The sequence below is a fragment of the Haliaeetus leucocephalus genome, unplaced genomic scaffold (assembly GCF_000737465.1).
Source record: "Haliaeetus leucocephalus isolate CR32 unplaced genomic scaffold, Haliaeetus_leucocephalus-4.0 Scaffold317, whole genome shotgun sequence".
NCBI lineage: Eukaryota > Metazoa > Chordata > Aves > Accipitriformes > Accipitridae > Haliaeetus > Haliaeetus leucocephalus.
In genome coordinates, this window is record NW_010972753.1 from 2,926,902 (window position 1) to 2,945,028 (window position 18,127).

The window sequence follows — 18,127 nt, forward strand, 5'->3', positions numbered from 1 at the left end:
GCTTTGCTCTGATGTTAATAAATCTCTTCTTAGGCATAAGAACACTTGAAAATCCTTGGGGCTGTGGAGGACCAACACTTAAGCATGGTTTGGTTTGCATTCAGGTAAAGGAACATGGGGTTTTGTGCCTGCGAGTCATGGCTGTGTGGTGGTTTCTGTCTCTCTAGACATCACTGGTCTAAAGGTTGTTTTACAAACACCAGGGAAGCAATATTCCTTCTGTCCTTATTTTCAGATACGGGTGTCCGTTGTCAGTATGATGCAGTATGCTTGGAAACTGCCTGCTACGTTATGCACCACGTAAAACGGCCAGGTCCTGTACGTTATAATGTATGAGTTTACCACCTTTACAAAATATTTCGCAAATAGCCCTTTGTGATGGATGAGGAGGTTGCAGTTATGCTTTGTTCCGGTATTTTTAAATACGTTTTTTCTTGCTGTTATTCTGTGCACTTAATGATGGAGAATGCTGGCTTGCTAAACATCGTGTTTTGCAGCAAGAGAGCTGAAGTTTCTAGATTTTGAATAGCATAGGAAAGTATTTTATCAAGGTGCTTGAAACACAACTGTCAGTGTTCAAATATATAATCAATCTCTAACTTTCTCAGTAAAGAGTTGAACAGTTGGGTAAAACATGCAAAAAGATCACCTTGGGCACTTCCCTGAAGATATAATTTCATTAATTTAGCAGGTGAAGTCAATTCTGTGGATGGCACAGTAGTAACACCATTCTTTGCATAATGACTAGCTGCGTTTTAATAAGCTTCTATGTAGTTTATGTTCTTAATGACAAATTGACTTGAATTCCCAGAAACTGGAAGTCAAAAGGTGTCAGAATAGAGGTGCTTGACCTCATGGCATTACTTTTTCATGCATTTCTCTAAAGGATACAGACTGTGAGCTTGCTGGTGTTTTCTGATGGTTCTCTGTGTTCTCTGTGTGTCTGATACACATATGTGCTGGGGGGGTGTTGAATAGAAGGTACTTGGGGGTGGTGTGGTGGATAAAATTAAAACACCCAAGGCAGAATTTCCCCTTAAATTTGTTTTGCCTGTTTTCAGATTATATTTTGCCATACTCCGCTGTACAGAGCAGGCTCTTGTGTTTGTGTGAAAGGCAAACCTGCCTTACTTAGCTTATGAACTTGCAGTTCACTGTTTCTCCCTGAAGGAAGGATTGATGCTTTTGGAGAGAATATCTAAAAAGGGATGGAGATACCAAGTGTGAAAGAACTGTTTGAACTGAAGAAAGGTACTGGCCCAGCCATAAACTGGCCATGAATAACTGCTGGGGCAAGGGGGATTCAGGCCTCTTATTTGAGGAACTGGTTTTAACACGGGAGCTGCTGCATGCAGCTGGGAGATACGGCAGAGTGACTTGTCATAGGAAGAGCCTCAGCTGTTGCTGGGCTCTCAGTCCCACGTTCCCCAGTTAGCATGGCGAAGATGCATTTCCAAAGGCTTTTAGCTATTTTTATTTTGTTCTGCATCTGTCTCCTCTCCCTCAGGTGGAGCTGGGAGGCAGTGGCCTTGATTTCCATTTGGATTAGAAATGCTAATGCAGCTCTTCCTTGCACACACCAGGAAAGGGCCTTCCCTTCGGAAAGAGAAGGGCAGAAAATATCTGTATGCGCGTGCTTGGGGAACATGCATTGTATTTTGAGAGGGGGGGGAAAAATCTCTCTTCAAAATAAGATCAGAATAGGAGTTCTTAAGACAGCCTGCTGCCTGAAAGGGTCTCCAGCAAGAGGCAAAGCCCTAGGTCTGATTTCAGCTCTGTTTTAGGAGGTTGGAGGTTGTCTGCACCAGGTGCGAGTGAAACTGCTGCTTAATTATGTGCTATCATATAGGACTTTTCCCATGGTGGTTTATTATTACACTTTTTTTTTTACAAGCAAATTGATGTAGTGTCAAACCTCTTTTTCCTGCTGAGCTGAGTTGATAGGCCTGGTATTGATGCAGGGGACCTTCTTGTTCCCGAGGGGGTTTGCCAAAACCAGAATTTCATCTGACCTCGGGCTGGTCTGACCACGGGGACGCATCGCTGGGGACCCACCAGACGGCTTCCGTTGGCAGAAGTCATTCTTCCCGAGACTTTAGAGTGGAAAAGCAAGGCATCGGGGTTGAGGAAGCAACATCGCGTGCCGACGGGAATTCAAAAAGCTTCTCCTTGTTTTAGCGAAGGCTTTGGTGTGGGGAAGGAGGTCAAGGATCTGGCACTGATGCTGGACTCGAGCTGTTTTACAGTGGTCTCGTAGTCACTCTTGTAGCCAATGTCTGTGGCCACTAGCTGAGCAAGGCGTGAAGCCTGTCCTGCCTCCAGGCCAAAATCACCTCTGCCTTTTCAGGGGCAGAGAAGGTGGAAGTGAATAGCATAATTTCCAGAGGGATGACTTGCAGATGTAAAAGGGAAAGCGATGCGGATAAGGAGAGCAGCAGCATTCGGGAGAAAGCAGAATGGGCAATGCTAGGGATTTATTACAGCCGTATCCTTGATAAATGGTCCCAGCTCTGAGCTGGTCCTCTTAGGAAGTCAGGATTCCTCTGCAGTTTTCCTGTAGCTTTATTTGAAATGCCTGTTTCCTGCTGTTAACTTTGTCCAGCTTCCAGCTGTCAGCACTGCTTTGTGCTATTCTAAATATTTTTTCTCTTGAGAATTGCATCCCTACAGTATTTGGGAATAATTTTTAATATACACACAAAATTATAATCTCTTTTTTTAAATGTGTGACTTATCTTTCTTGAGCCCTTTGAGCTCAATCATCCCTGTGAGCGAGCTTACACAATGTTGTATTTCATGCCTAACTGATGGAAGAATTTAAGGAAATACTGTAGACGTCTCACAAGCGCTGGCACAAGAACTCTGCCTTGTACTGCAGAAAATTGTCTCTGCTTCTTCAGTCATATTTCAAACGTTCTCCTACCTGTTGTATATGAGCTCATATCAATTCACAGCGGGGACTCTCCAACCACCTCCAGTCATGCTCCTCGCTAGTGTTTCCAGGGTTCCTACGGTGCAATGAAATACCAGTTACAAAATTGAAAATGCTTTGCAGTTAGTACCGCTGGATTTAAAGTTTGTTCCGAATCTAACACGGTACTTGTTTGCAGTAGAGAGGGAGAAGCTGCCGCAGGGTGCTGCAGCTCTTGCTTTGTGTCACCTTGCCTGGGAAGGCCCGACTCGGTGATGGCTCGCGTTATCCCTGGATTTCGATCAGGTCCACGTGAACAAGGGTCCCCGTTGTCCCTTCCCAGAGCACTGTCGGCAGCGCAGGCGTATGCCTGCGCGGAACTGGCACCCAAATGGCAGTGAGGCGGTGGGGCAGGTGTCGGTAGGAGCCGGTCCCTCTCCATGGGGCTGCGGAGGCGGCTCGGTGGCAGAAGAGAAGTGGGACTGCAGCCGGGCTGACTTTCCCCACTCCTGGGAGCATACAAGGATGTCTTGTCTGTCTCCCGAGTGATGCAAGGCACTGCTCAAAACGGCCCCAAATCCATCTTGAGTAATAAAGCTTGTATTAGACCAGGGAGCGTTTTGGTGTAGACTCTGTGCTTTTAGTTTCTCTGCCGCACTGAATGACTTTGAAATTTGCTTATTCTGTGATTAAAAATATCTTAACTGGGAAGTTCTAAGCCCCCATCTGCTGGTTCAGCTTCCCCCTGCTTGAGGCAGGACTGTTCAATAAACAATCTTTCCTACAGCTGCTGCAGTAACAACTTCTTTCTTACAGAAAGAACAAAAGGGGAAGAGCGAAGTGGGAACATTCAGGCATCAGACTGACTTAGCTGGAGGAAGAGTCAAATCGAAAGGCCAGTGTCAGGATTTGCCCCTGCAGCTCAGGTTTGCTGCTGCAGTTTCCCATAAATCTGGCACAGCTGCTCACCGCCTTGGCGCACACAAGAGCGTCATAGCTGCTGCTGGGGATGGTTTTCAGAAGCAGAACCGGGATGGCTGCAAAAGCACTGCCTCTTTCTTCCACTTAGAAGTAAGAATTAAAATAGTGGCTCCGGATCCCACTGCACTGGGGCTGAGGGTGAGGGAGGTCTCGGACGTGCTGGTGCCTCAGAGGCAGCATTTCCCCACCTTTACCTTGCAGCCAGAAAAATGCGGGTGAAGGTGAGGAGAGAGGTTATCCGTCGGGGTGGAGAGCAGCAGTATCAACTCAAGCAGCAGGATTGGGGGCAGGTTTTGGCAAAGCTGCTCTGGTGGCATTGAGGGGGGTATAAAGCCCTGGGGTACAAAGGGTGGGGATAATGAGTACTGTGCTATCAGTGGGGCTTACAGAGGGGGTTGTGGTTTTGTGTCCAAAGGTGCTATAAAATGAAGGTGAGAGGCAGAAGTATGTGTTGTACACTGTTTATTTTTCATGTGGAGCTTGGCTGATAAATAGGACTGAATTAAAGCAACACTCATGAAAAATAAAACCCAACCATGACTCAGAAGTGCAAAATTGCCCTCCACGTGTCCAGAGACGATAAGGTTCTGGTTTGCTGGAGACAGCACGTGGATATTACTGTCTGTACCAGCAGGGCAAAGGCTTCAGCTTATTGATATCCTAAATGCAAACGGATGCCTGGTACAGTATATGGCTTTGTCGCTGGGTAGCCACCTGTGACTCTGAGAAAACAGCTTCTGTTAAGAAGAGGTCACTGGTGAGTTTTTCTCCAGTTCCTATTTACAAGTCATGGTGCTGTCTTCCACTCAAACCACTGAACAAGGGCTGCTGAACAGTAAGTGCTATGAAATTAAAACAAAAAAACAAATGGTAAAAGCCCAGAACAACAAAAACCTGCCCACCTCCATTGCATTTGGACATGGCTCGTCATAGAAACAGCACCAGTAGAGAGCAGACAGTTCCCGTGGTGGAGGAGTGGTTTGTGATGGGAAGACTTAAGACTTGCAAAGGTTCAGAAAAACTAACAAGTGCATCCCAGGTATGAAATTACAGTAACAGGTTGCCTAAGGCTGAGAAAGGTCTTAATTGCATCATCCTGTCGGGCACACAGCTGGTGGCAGCTGAACTAGCTGTGGCTCTCCCTTTGCGCTTTCCACCCTATTCCCTGCTCCTCTTTTTGCGGCTCTGTGAAGAAGGAACTAGCTTGACTCCAGAGGACAAAGCAAAGTGTACTCGGTCCTGCGGTAGTCCGAGAAGTGTCTGGCAAAATGTTGCCAAAGAAAAATCGGTTACCCCGTAGCAGGGGATGGACGAAAGCTGTAGGGAATGAACGGAGTGAGGGGCTAATGTGGTTCCTGGTACAAGGATCTGTAATTTACCTGCCTGCAAAGGGATCTGGAAGGGAAGGAGTGAAAGGAGTTGACCTACTAGGTCACTCGGCAAGGTGAGGACTGTAGCCTGGGGTGAGGGGACTGCTGCCAGCACACTGTCCCGTGTGCTCAGGCACTCGGGCATCTTCCTTCGGTTCTTTTCTAAGAGCCACTCGGAGCTCTCCCTCTCCCAGCGTTTCCTGGGCTGCCTGTGCAGGGAACCAGCCTGCAGCAGCCTGTGTGTCCTGATGGGTTTGCAACTCCAGGCAGCAGTGGCACAGCAGCGATTTTGCTGCTGCAACCCCCTGCCCGCAGTCTTTACGTTTACCTTTGCCAAGCTGGAAGGAGATCAGCTAGGGCATCGAGCGGAGGGGAAAGCTTCACTCGTGCTACCCTTTCTGCTTGGGGCTGTATGGGTGTCATGGACGGAGAAGGAAAATCCCCATGCCTAATCCTGTTTAAAAGGTCTCCATTGTTTTTTCCAACTTTTTCTCCATGTTAGGGTAGAGGAATGGCCTCGGGACCCCTGCAGCAGCAGGGTGTCTGTGAACATGTCTTGGTTAGAGCTTGATGAGGAGTTTAACTGGCTGAGTAGCATGTGAGGACAGCAGCACTGTTGTGCTTGTCATCTGGGGAGATGTAGCTGGGAGCAGCAGGGTTTCCTAGGAGGCCAGGTCCCCAGGCCTTGGGATCCTACCTGTGGTTTTTAGAATTCACCAGTAAAAATCACCAATGTCTTAAAACTATCTGTTTCCTATAACACCACATTCCAGCTAGGGCTGTCTTTTCATTTATCTTCTTTCCTCCAAAGTGCAAAGCCAGGGAGCAAAACAGAAGTTATGGGGTAGCTGTTCAGGCACTAGGAACATGGAGAGCAATTTGATAAAGCAAATGCAGCCTGACTCTTTACATACACCCCGTAGAGAGGCTTGGTCAACAAGCAGCATTCAACAGCTTGAATATATTAAATGGATTTCCACCAACTCAGCTGGAGAGCTCTCCATTTCGCTGGCATGGTTTGGGGTCTGGGGCAGATTTCATTCAAAAAGAAAAAAAGTAAAATTTTATTTCCCGTTTCTAAATGTATTTGCTGCAGCAATGCCATTTCTTCACGTGCCAGAAGAGCTCAAGGTTAGCAGGGTCCGGTACAACTGCATCTTCTCCATCCACGGGCCACGGCCTTCGCGTTGCCTGTGTGCCAGGTCCGGATCAGGAGCCGACAGGGCTTCTCCTGCCGGTCCCGCTCGGTGCAGAGTTCCCCGCCGAGCCGGCCTGGCCCCAGCAGCTGTAAGCAGCAAGACATGGAGAGGAACTTGCACAAAGGTGTATGTTTTTCTGTCGGTCCCCGCTACCATGTCTGGTAAGCGCTGCTGGCAGGGCCTCTGGGCACCGTGAGGGAACGGGGATGGGATAAGCTCTTCCTGAGATCTCCCTTGCTGTGCTCCAGTCTGGTTTCAGCATCTTCTCCCAGAGCACGTTCCCTGCTGTCAGAGATAGCCCAGCTGTTCCTCACGCTTCTCCCCATCCAGCGGTTGAGTTCACAGCTTGTTCTTCTGTCTCATGGTTAAAAAAATATATATTTTACTTTTCATCCTCATCTCCCTCGCTCATGCTGCTGAGGGAGGCAGAGGCAGCTTTTGGAGAAGAGGGAGGGGAGGCTTTATTGAAGACCCAGGGCGGAGATGGAGAACGGGACGGAGAACGGCCTCGCGTAGGACTGCTGTTGGGGCTCTGCCGGGGAGAAAAAGCCTGGAGCATTCGGCCGCTTCGTTCCTGGAACATCTGCTTCTGCAAAAGCAAAGTGAAAAGATGCTCTTTGAGTAACGCACAGAGGGGGAAGGTATGTCTGTGGGCAGGCAGGGGCTGTGCTGCGCTGTGCTTCTCGCCTGGGAGAGAGCAGGGAGACAGAGGATAGGCTTCTGCTCTGAAGCACGGCCAGTTCAGCCCACACTTAGCCTTTGCCTCTTCTGCTGTGCACATAATAACCTGTTTTTTTATGTGACAAGGTTTTTTTTCTTAGATGGGATACCCCTAGTGTGAGATTACTGTGTGTGTTGCCCTGTGCCAGCTAGGCAGAACTCCCTTGGGATTTCTTGTACGTGTTGGTCACACTCTGTCTCAAAAAGTCAGTTTTCTGCCTGAATTCCCAACATTCCTTATTCCCAGGACCTTTTCTTTTTAGCATGCTCAGAGAGACTACCTGTTTCCTCCTGAGCTTCTTGGCTGGCCCAGACTTTTTTCCTCCTTCCCTTCTGGAGGGATGCAGCCACTTCCCCAGCTACCTGGAGCAGGCACCACCCAAACCCTTAAATTGGGGATGGGAATGTCAGAATTGGGGTGTCTGTGTTGATAAAAGAAACACGTGCAGGCTCTATGTTCTGCTTTGGGCTTTATTGTCATTTTTTGCTTTGTAAAGCTGAGCAGAGGCCTGCCAGAGCTGCTGGAGTGGAAGAGACCACCTTTTCGGTCAAGCAATCTGCTACACTAAGGCAAATGCTGCAACTTGTTAGTGCCTGCGTGGCCTCGCATTAGGCTGCTGGGCTGGGTTACGGGAGATCTGGCATGTGCTGCGTGGCTGCTGCGGGCTTCCTGTGGAAAACGCCAAATGCGAGTGCCTCGCTGCTCCTCCTGGGGATGGGGAACAAGAAGTCTCAACCTTGGCTGGAGCACCGGGAGTCGGATCGTAGGTGATGCTCGGCTGGAATGGAAGAGCCAGCCCAGACAAAGTTAAGTTTGCTGCTTGGGTCTGAGAGTAAAATACAATTTTTCAGAACATATTCTGGGTTTGCTTGCTTGGGCAGCTGCAGTCCACAGAGTTTCTCAGCTTGAGTTTTTGTTTTCTTCCTCCCCTTCCCCCTGCAGCAACTCTGCTCTGTGATGACCTTCCTCCCAGCTAAGGAGTGTGTGGCTGCCCATCTTGCTCTTCCTCCCCCTCTTTGAAACTCAGTATTCCCTGCCAGCGGAGGGGCAGATACTAGGTTTTCTCATCAGGTTTCTGGTGTTTGTTAATCCTGGGGGTTAATGATTGAGCACAAATACCAAATTTAACTGTTACCCTGTCAGCTCTCTCACCCAACTTACATCTTTATCACATTGGCCTTTATTAACTTGGTTTTAGAGGCTGGATGTCGCTGCAGTGCAGAATGACAGAACAGTTCCTGCCTGGAGCCACACTTAGCAACGCTCTCATGCGTAAAGACCCACAGCACGTAACCTACCCTGCACTACTGCTAGGTCTAAAATAGTCAAGGCTTCCTCAAATCTCAGTAGTTAGCAGATGGTGGTTGCTCCTGATAAATGGTGCCAGGCAGCATTTGGATGGGGGAAGTTTTCTGCTGTGGAGAGCCGTGAGGATGTCACCAGGGCTGGCAGAGCCCCGGAGCCTGCTGAAATTCAGTGGTAGGAGTGCAAAATTTCTCTTTCGATCACAGGAATTGAGGTTTTGTTGGCTTGACTTAGTCTGTTTCATCCTCTTGCTGAAGGTAACCCCCAACAAAAAAAATGATGTTTGATATGAGATCTCTTTTTCCTAGCCAAGCAAAACATTTTGACTCCTTCCTGCCCCTGGCACCTTACCAGCCACTTCAGAAAGCTCAGTGATGTTGTGGGGCTTCACAGGGGAGATCGAAGTGGCCCAGCTTGGCTGGTAACCTGCGTGGCAGGGGGTACTTGACTGTACCTCGGGCCGCACGGGCCAGGGATGGAAAGGAGAATCCCACCTTCTTGCTAAGGCCCTTAGCTAGGCTGTAGGACACCTGCTTTTCTGTCAGCAAAGAGTTTGTTGCCTGAGCAAGCTGCTGCACTCACGGCTTCAGCAGGGTAAGTGCCTGGCCAGTCCAAATTGTCTCCTGCATTAGTGCTGTAAGCACCAGGTCGCTGGCTAAAACCTGTGCTGCTGCAGGAGGAGGAGGTGGGTGGTTTAAGTCACCTGCTTCCAGAATGACTCTTCCCCTCCAGCTGTGCTCTAGCAGGGTTGGTAAGTCATGCCCTTCGCAGGCAAAGTCTTCCTAATGGGGACTGCTCCTCGGGCTGTTGGGTGCTGAAGAAGTAGAATAAGTGTTAATGGCTTCCTTGAAGTGCCAGAGGGTTAGATGAGGCTGGGTGTGCTCTGGACCTTTACCAGAGGTGGGAAAATAATTTCAAAGCCTTGGTTCAAGCGAGTTCAGGTACCCCCAACCAGTTTAGGGAGATAACGCTTTCCTTTTGGCAAACTTGCTACTGGGCAAAACTGTTCTGCCTGTTTCTGAATTTTATTGCCTAGATGTTGATAGTCCTTTGCTTTACAAAACAAGTGCCAGCTGGGCATTACGAAGGATGGCTGCTTTTGAGCTGCTGATTCTTTCAAGGCTGTGCTCAGATCTAGGCTGCAGATGCATGGTGTGGTCTAAACACCCTCCCTGGGTTCTAGTTGCAACCTGCAAGATTTATCTGAGTGCCCGCTGATGTCTGAGGTGATGCAGCCCTTTCCCAGTGTGACTATCCCCGACTCTGCATACTGAGCAGAGGGAAGGCGTCCCTTTGAAGGGACAGCTTGTCTGAAGGGACACTTCTGAGGGAGACTAGCACGGAAACCCTGCCCTGTGAGCCTTGCTTTCTCTCTGCTGACCTGAAGTGCAGCTGCCTGCTTGTACATCTCTGAGAGGTTCTCTCTGCCATGCCGGGCTGCGTGGTGGTCCTCTCTCACGCCAGAACAAAAGTTTCATGCCAGGTTAATGGTTGTTTCTGACCCTTCTATGATACTCTCACAGAAAAAGTCCAGGCAGGGGATTGCACAGGTGGGCAAAATTGCCAAGGAATTACAGACATCTTGACATTTGAAAAGTGACATTTTGACCTTTTTCACAAATGGGCAGGTTTTTGTGGGTTACGTGGCCCTTACTTTTAGAAAATTGATGCTAGTATAAAGTGTATTATAATTATTTGTGAAATAATAATAGCCTTTTAATGGTATGCAAATTACTGATTGAGGAATCCAGCATGCCCATAATGATTCCTGTACTTTTAATGTCAACATTAAAAGCAATATCTAACTAACAGTGATAAGGTAAATTAGTGTTAATAACAGTTTTGACACTAATAGCAAGTTATCATTATTTTAAAAGTCTTTCCTGTTGCCAAGGCTCAAACTGATTTTAAAAAAGCCATACCGCTTCTCGGCTTGCTCTCACTGACACTTTGCCTACAACACTGTGAGGAGATTTCACTCCTCTTGTTCCTAGCAAAGGTCTCTGTGATTGCAGCAGAGTTCCTACTCTGTGGTCCAACACTAACTTAGGAAGCAGGAGGCCACCTCCAGTTCCTAAAAGACCTTTGCAGAGCAGCTTTTCCCTAATTGAATTTGGTAGAATGTTTATCAGCAAAGGGTTTTTAAAAATGCCATTGGTGTGCAGTGTTGAGTGGGTAGAGCAAGGGAACGGGATCAAGGCTTTTAAATTTTTTTCCTCTCGGCACAGCCAAGCTCATCTCACCTCCTGGGGGTTTCACGTGCTCTGTTAGCATTAGTTTTATTTATTCAGCACCTATGGCCACAGGACCATCCCAGATGGGAAACGCTCGCCAAGCTCTATGGAGAATAACTTACAGAGGAAGCTTCGTGTGGATGTGGTCAGTGCAGGTAAACCTGGGCTTTTCATCAGAAGAGTTACCCTCTTCCCCTCTTCAAGGAAAATGATACTGTCAATGAACAAATTGCTAAATAAAGTATTTGTTGATTGTGGCTGGGACAGGTGTTACTCAGAGAGCTTTGCATGGGACAGGCACAGCTATAAGGGGATTATAAAGATGCAGTCTCTGTTCTGAAGCCTTCACAGCCTAATTTTAGGCTTTTCTCAACTGGGTGGTAATCAACACAAGTCATGGCTGAGAAAAGATGAGAACTCCAGTAAGAGGCAGGTACCACATGCTTTGCTGGCCCTGAGTTGTGATGTGGCTGTGATGTGGGCTACTTAATTCACCCGGGGTCTGTGACTCTTCCTGAGGCTTTGTTTATAAACAAAACCTCTGCTGAGATCAAGAGAAGGTACCTTTTGTGACGGGAAGTTGTTCAGGTATGAACTGGTAAGAGTAACCTGAGAGAACATTACGTGTGTGTTGCCTCCTTAAAAATATTCCAGTAGTGTCTGCTTCATGCTAGTCCTAAACTGTTTTTTCTGGCTTGCTGCCTCTTTTGACATTTTGCCTCAAACTGTAATCCACGAGCAGTTAAAGCTTTGCATAAACCTCTCGCAAAGGGTCTGCTTTCAAGTGAGGAGAGAGCTGCTGAACTGTCTGTGCGCCATGGTCTGAAAACGTTCCTCTGAAGCATCCTGCTTTTCTGCGGGATTATTTCTCTAGTTCTTACTCTGCTCCCCTCAGTTCACCCTGCGCTGCTCGCTGCTCTCCTCTGTGCTTGCTCATGTTTCGAACTGAGCAAAAGCCTCACTGGGAGCTTGTGACGAGAGCAGCATGTCCAAGCTGATGGCTGTACTGGAGGGTCTGGCTGGTGCCTGGGCTTTTACCAGAATGCAGCTGCACAGGGAGCTTGTTGGAAAAGGACTGACTCCCAACAAGAAAGGTCTGGGAAGGTCTGTTCAAACAGATGATAAATCCTGCAGTCAAATTACGCTTTGCTACTGCTTTCAATGTAGCAAAGGGAAGTTGTACCAGAAAACAAAGCCTCTCAAGGTTCGGTAAGCTATCAGAACTCAAAGATAGGGGCTGGGACTCTTTTGGGGCTCTGAAGTGTCACCAACTCACCACTTGCTCAGTGCATGACTTTGGTTTGAGTGGGTACAGCCCTGGGGTTTCTCCCCAGAAGGATGCTGTTGCAGACTCTCAGCTGCCTTTCCAAGGCACCTGGGGACCTTTGGTAAATGGGCTCTGTGGAGCTGGCATGTACTGAGGAGAGCTTTGAAAGTGCTTCTGTTTCACGTGAGCTTTCCCTGCAGTCAGTCAGGTGAGCCTGGCCACTCAACATGTAAACTCATTTCTTGGAACTTTAAATCAGTATTTTTTAAAGTTAGAAAAATGTCATCTTCTACTGCTGAGTACAGAGCATGAAGAGAACTATTGAAAACTTTTCAATGGTCCTGTTTCCCTCACCACCTCCAGTGTGTAATTTCTCCCTGATATCTGTGTGGCACCCCATTTAGTGCTAATGGGGAGAACAGACTGTATTAGCCTTTTTGCTTGTGTGTTGCTGTTATGCAGCTCTACTGAATGCAGTATCACATTCAGCATTGCACCTTCACAAAAGACACAATTTATCCCAAAGAAGCAACAGCCAGAAGTGGCAAATCCTCCCGCTGCAGTATTGGCATGCATTATCGGATTTAGCAAGCAGGTTTGTTGTTATCCTACTGTGCTGGCTTTCAAAACAAAGACTGCAGCAAAAGAATCTGCTCTTGATCTGTGTTACAGAGGAGAAATAAAAACTGCTCAGACTTCCTGGGATGGCAGAATACCTACCCAGGCTCCGTCGGGTCCAAACAGCTCTAAAAAGTTGCCAATAAATTCCCTGGACTTTTCTTCCCATTTCTGAATGAGGTCATGGCTCTTCTCTTCCACCTTGTAAACAAATTCTTTTGATTTTTCCTCCACATTCTTGACTTTTTCTTTCATTTTATCCACTTGGTTTTGAAAGCGGTATTTCTTCTCCTGTTTTAAAAGTGTGGACAGAGATTAATATGTAGGGACTTGGAAATAATCAGCCACCGGCAGTTGAGAAGAAAAAAATTGCATTAATGTACCCTAATACATATGGCCTTGGTTAACTATTCCCACATTATTTTTATAAATGCAAATTTAACATTTGTGGAACGAAGTGCAGAAGGTACATATTGAAAAGACTGTCTTGTGCGATTACTCTAATCCACTACACGAATCTTTCCATATTTTCAAGCTGAATGCACTTTGAAAATTATATGAGTCTTATGAAGGATACAAGTGAGAAATTAACAGGTCAAACTTAGCAGTAAGCAAAAGGCAAATCTCCCTGGGTTTCCTAGCAAATGCAGCCCACTGCTGACTTCCCAGCCTGGATGTTAACGGGGACCAAAATGCCTCTTTGGTTGGATTTCTGCAGAGCAGAAGGAAAACTCTCTTCACCTCCGAGCCTGGCTTAATACAGGAGCTTCAGGCTGTCACAGAGATGTGTGTAGGCCAGTGGCTTGGGGCCAGCAAACTCCTAAATGCTAAGTCACACAGAAAAAGAGAGGGACAGAGCAGATAATGTTAGGGAGCTCTCATTGGGCCTAGCTTCTAAAATACTCCAGGGTTAAAGCACTTTTGTCCCGAAACGTGTCTGTGCTCTGCAAATGTACGGTACATCCAGCTAACTAACGCTGTGCCCTTGAAAGTGTAATGGTCTCTGTAGAAGCACAGACCACTATCGGCTTTTAATTTCCTGTGAACTTCATTTAACGGGCACTTGAATTTACTTTTAAAGCAAATATTGTTTAGTGCTAAGGTGGGTTTTATTCTAGCTCATGAATCACTAGAAGAACCGTCTTTGTCAGCCACAAGGCCAAACAAAATCCTCAGTGTCCAAAGAAACCGAACTCACTTTGCACCTAATACGTGATCAACCCTTCCTTTAACAAGGAAACCTGTGCTTCGGTGAAATCCTTGGTGAAATCCTGTGTTTTTAATTTTGAAACACAAGCAGTCTCTGGTGCAAATTAGTATTTCTGCATTTAAATTACTATAAGCTAAATAACCAGATGCCAGGAGGGACTTCAGGATACATCACTGTCTGAGACTGGGGGGAGCATATCTTATGCAACAGTATCTTAATGTCAAAGTTGCTAAAGGATAAATTTGAGAACCCCCAAGGCATCCAGCATGCCTTAATTTAACAGGTATTTGCGATAGTGATCCTTCTGGGTGGAGTACTTACAAGCAGGATTTTTTAGAGGTGTAGAAGACTGAAAAAAAAAAAAAAGCACAATGACATAAATATTTATGCCCTGTGATCTGTGATTTATCTGCCAGACTTCAAAATAAGAAACAAGTAAACGAAACCCTCATGAAATGACACAACTGAGTCCTTCACAAGGGGGTGTTCCCAGCTCCAGGGAGGGAGGTGGCAAGTCCTGCTGTGAGCCAGCCCAGTCACAAGAGAGGTTTCAGTTGTGTGGGTTATCTTGAGGCCTTAAGACTTGAAATAGTGAAGGAAAATAAACTTTTGTTTCTGTTAAGTGTTTAATCGCTGGAGGATAAGGTGCAGTTCTGTATGTGGAAGCTGAATAATTTGAGCCATCCTTTCAAATGATGCTTTTGCCCTACCTATTGTGGCTTCTGAGCTCTTCAGCATCATTTCTGTACCAGCTTCCTAAAGCATTTCCTTGTCTTTTAAAAAACATTTTAGCTTTCTCTAGTAATCTCACTGCTCAGCAGTTGGGGTTTTTTGTTGTTGTTGTTTTTATCCTGTCGCATTGTACAGAAAGTTTGGCTATCAAAATCTTTGCTCTCTGTGCTGCCTTCTCACAATGGGAATAAAGAAAGAAATTGTGTCTTGGGTGAGTGGCTGAGAAGCCTGCGGGGGAGCGGGGCTGGCTCCTTCTTAGTGTGTTGTTAAGTCACCTACAACTCAAGGAAGAAGGAGGAGCAGCAGCTTTGTTACAAATGTGAAAGCATAAGATGGAAACAAAGCTGCTAATTAATAGGAGCAATTAAAACTACCCTCAGCTTTCCAGTTTCTTTTACCTTAAGTTCTTCCCAGCTATTTTAAAAGCAGCAGGAGGAAGATCTCCTTTAACCTTTACTCTACATTCAGGGTCCTAGGAGAGAGTGTTTCGGAAGCAAATGCAGGTTGGTATACTTACATTTATAAAACTAACATTCAGCTCTTTGGCGGTGTATCCTCGTTGGAGGTTGCGCCGGGCGTACACGTCATAGTCCCGGACGATCCTTGTGATGATATCCGACGTGGAGATACCTTCGGTTCTCTGCGTTGGTACGAACATTCCTGAGCAAAGTGGGAAAAGAAAGCCCTCTGAGAAAGCACGGCAGGACCAGGCGCTGCGGTAGGTAGCTGAGGATGAACACAAAAATGCCTGACCAACGGTAAGAGACTTGCAATTCTGCCTGTCTTATTCCTAGTTCTTCCTGATGTCCCTGTGTGAGCTTAGGGAAGGCACTAGGTTGCTATACCGTTCATTTTTCCTCAAGTCTTCAGAAAGGCTGTAACTTGCCCTGTTCACAGCGTCAGCCGTGATGTGGAAGTTATTAGACTGGCAGGGGCTCCCGAGCCGGGAAGGCTAAACCTCGCAGTTGTGGCAATTTACTGAGCAGGTCTTTCCATGCGCGTAGCCCTTATTTAATGTTGTATGAAAGAGTGGGGGGGTTGGCTTCCACCCCTGCTATTGAAAAGCTGTTTGCTGCTCTCCTGCATGTTTCCACCCTCCCCTCCCCTCCTGTGCTGCACCATCAGATGGTCTTTACTCTGCTGAGTAAAACAGAGCAGCCTCTGGCCTTGGCCAAAGCCAGGAAGCGCCTTCAGGTAAAAGGTGTGTTACAATAACTGGGAAACACCCTGGAGGTGCCAGTAGCTTGTAACAGGAAGGCGAAGTGTAACGGTAGTGTGAATAAACACGGCTGTACCATGGAGACTGAGGGTATCAGCCTCCATAGACCCCATTTCACGTCTGCCTGGCCATGTCAGTGGCTGCATCACCACTCTCCCTGCCCCGACAGATCTGTTCCTAAGAAAACTGACCATTTATTAAGACTGCTTGTAGTTTTCCTCAACACAGCTGAAGTATAGATTGCTTTTTAATTGCTCCTCATCAAGACAGGGTCACTTGAACTGCTAATGCAAGTCACAAAGGCAATAATAGCAGAGTGCTAGCACACCTTGGTTTAGTAGATATTCAGGGCTACAAAAAATTGCTACTATCAGATATACATAATTGCAACATCAAGCTGCTGATGAGAGTGAGCTGCGAGATGACTGGAAGTGGTTTTGCAAAAAAAGTAGTGCTTTGTCTTAAAAGGGTGCTATAGCTGCTGGCAAATTAATCCTCACACGATTGCTTGAAGTAGGCAGGCATTGCTAGCTAATTTCACAGGGTTAGAAAAAGATCTGGGGAAGGAATCAAGAAGCTTAGCAGCCTCTTGTGACTAACTGCTATTTGATATTTTTTTCTTTCTGATCTCTAATTAATATTCTGCTAAAAAATAGATTATTTTAATCATGAGCAGAGAGGTTTCCCTGATTGTGCTTTTCAGGCTTGCAGCAGTCACTTAGAAAACTATTTTTGGAAGCAATGAAACCCACTTTGAGCCAGAAACCTTTATAGATAGGAGCTACAAGAATACATGAACAAAATCCAAATCCTACCCTTGCCAAGCCAAAAGCAGAATTGTTTTGAGGTAGATGCACAAACCCACGAATGAGAACATTACCTTTAGTCACTGATTTTGCTTTCGTATGCTTCATGTGTTAGACTGATTCATGTTTTCCAAGTTACTGTTCACAGATGTGCAGAGGTTTAGTCAGCACACCCTTACCCAGCTCACCTTTATCCCTACTCCCTCCCACCTACTGAAGGGAGCGGAGAAATGGGAGCCCATAGGAATCTACACAAGGAGCTCCACAATTCCAGTCTGCTTCTCTGCTTCCCAACAACCTGATGTGGGAAAATGGGAGTACTGGAACTAAGGAAAATGCACCAATGCATCCACAGCATTGGTCTATTTAAAATAAAAACCCCTAGGAGAAAGGGGGAAATCACTATTGTAATAACGTTGGTCTGGAGTGTTAGGACTATTACAGCACTAGATCTCAAAAATAAGGTAACATTATTCCCAGTTTATACGTTACAAAATTCAACCATAAAAGATTAAAGTCACTTCTCCAGCAGCGATAGACACAGGACAGACCACAGGTCCCTGAAGCTGTAAATCCATACTCTCTTGTGCAACACTTGAATTTCTCGTCGGGACACGTGCGCACTGACCCGCACCCAACAAGGGCAGAGAAGGATGTGCCAGGTTTGGACACTCTCTAGCTCAGTGTGCTAATGATGCAGTGATGCCAAGGGCTGCTGTCACGTTGTCCTGTGCACTCCCCACCTTACAGAAGAAAAGTAAAATAGCTGCCTGTCCAGCACATACGCTGGATGTCCCTTGGTGACCCGTCCTTACCAAAGGTATGTTTTTGTTCCTTTGCCTAGTGAAGTAAGCTGGTGCTGGCTCTGAAACTGTAGAACAGCAGTTCCCAAAGGAAGGTTGTGAGTCTGACACCACAGTGAGGTTTGCTAGTGGAAAAAGATTAAGAACTGCTGCTATAAAAAGCTTATTCTTTCAGATCAGGTCAATACCTGGTTGTCTCCTGTCATTGTATAGCATGAGAAGGTCAATTTGCGTGACAAATTACCATCAGGTAGATTTGTTCTAGAATTTTTTTAAGCCTCCAATAAGCATGTTTATGTAGACCAGGAAGAGGATGGATTCACCAGGCTTCAGAGCAGCACCTCCAGGGAGCAGGAGAAGAGAGGTGTGATTAGTTCCTCCTCCCGCATTGTTCACTGCGTTAGGATAGCCGCTGCTGGCAAACAGCGGCTTAACATTATTTCCTCAGATTTAATTCAGCTTTCTTCAACTGAAGAGATACAAACTCCTGATGACTTCAGCATGTTTGTGTTCAATGTAATATGGTAGTCATGGCAAATGAATTACTCTGATGCCGACTTAAACCCTCTGCCAGTGTAGTGAAAAGAACCCTTGGTGCAAATCAGAAGTGGATCCTAATGACTCCTGAAGGCTGCCTGTGCTTGCCCATGTTCAGGACTGGGCTGAGTCAAGGAGTCCTCAGTTCACGGTTATCAACAAACAACTGAAGCTGGCTCGGCTGCTGTGGGAACTAAACTCATTTTCATCCCTT

At 46.5% G+C, this 18,127-nt stretch overlaps 1 protein-coding gene across 2 annotated transcripts in view; it reads right to left on the minus strand.

Moving 5' to 3' along the window:
* Nucleotides 1–6,049: 6,049 nt before the first annotated feature.
* Nucleotides 6,050–18,127, minus strand: part of PCYT1B (phosphate cytidylyltransferase 1, choline, beta) — a 32,009-nt gene continuing 19,931 nt past the window's right edge. Inside the window, exons 6-8 of one of the 2 annotated variants that reach the window (XM_010571303.1) lie at nucleotides 15,066–15,208; nucleotides 12,709–12,897; nucleotides 6,050–7,050 (exon numbers count right to left, since the gene is read on the minus strand). In XM_010571303.1, the coding sequence (XP_010569605.1) occupies nucleotides 6,844–7,050; nucleotides 12,709–12,897; nucleotides 15,066–15,208 (539 nt within the window). In that variant the 3' untranslated portion in view covers nucleotides 6,050–6,843. Of the gene's footprint in view, nucleotides 7,051–7,641; nucleotides 7,961–12,708; nucleotides 12,898–15,065; nucleotides 15,209–18,127 lie in introns of those variants that run through there. The other variant, XM_010571304.1, reaches the window with a different exon arrangement.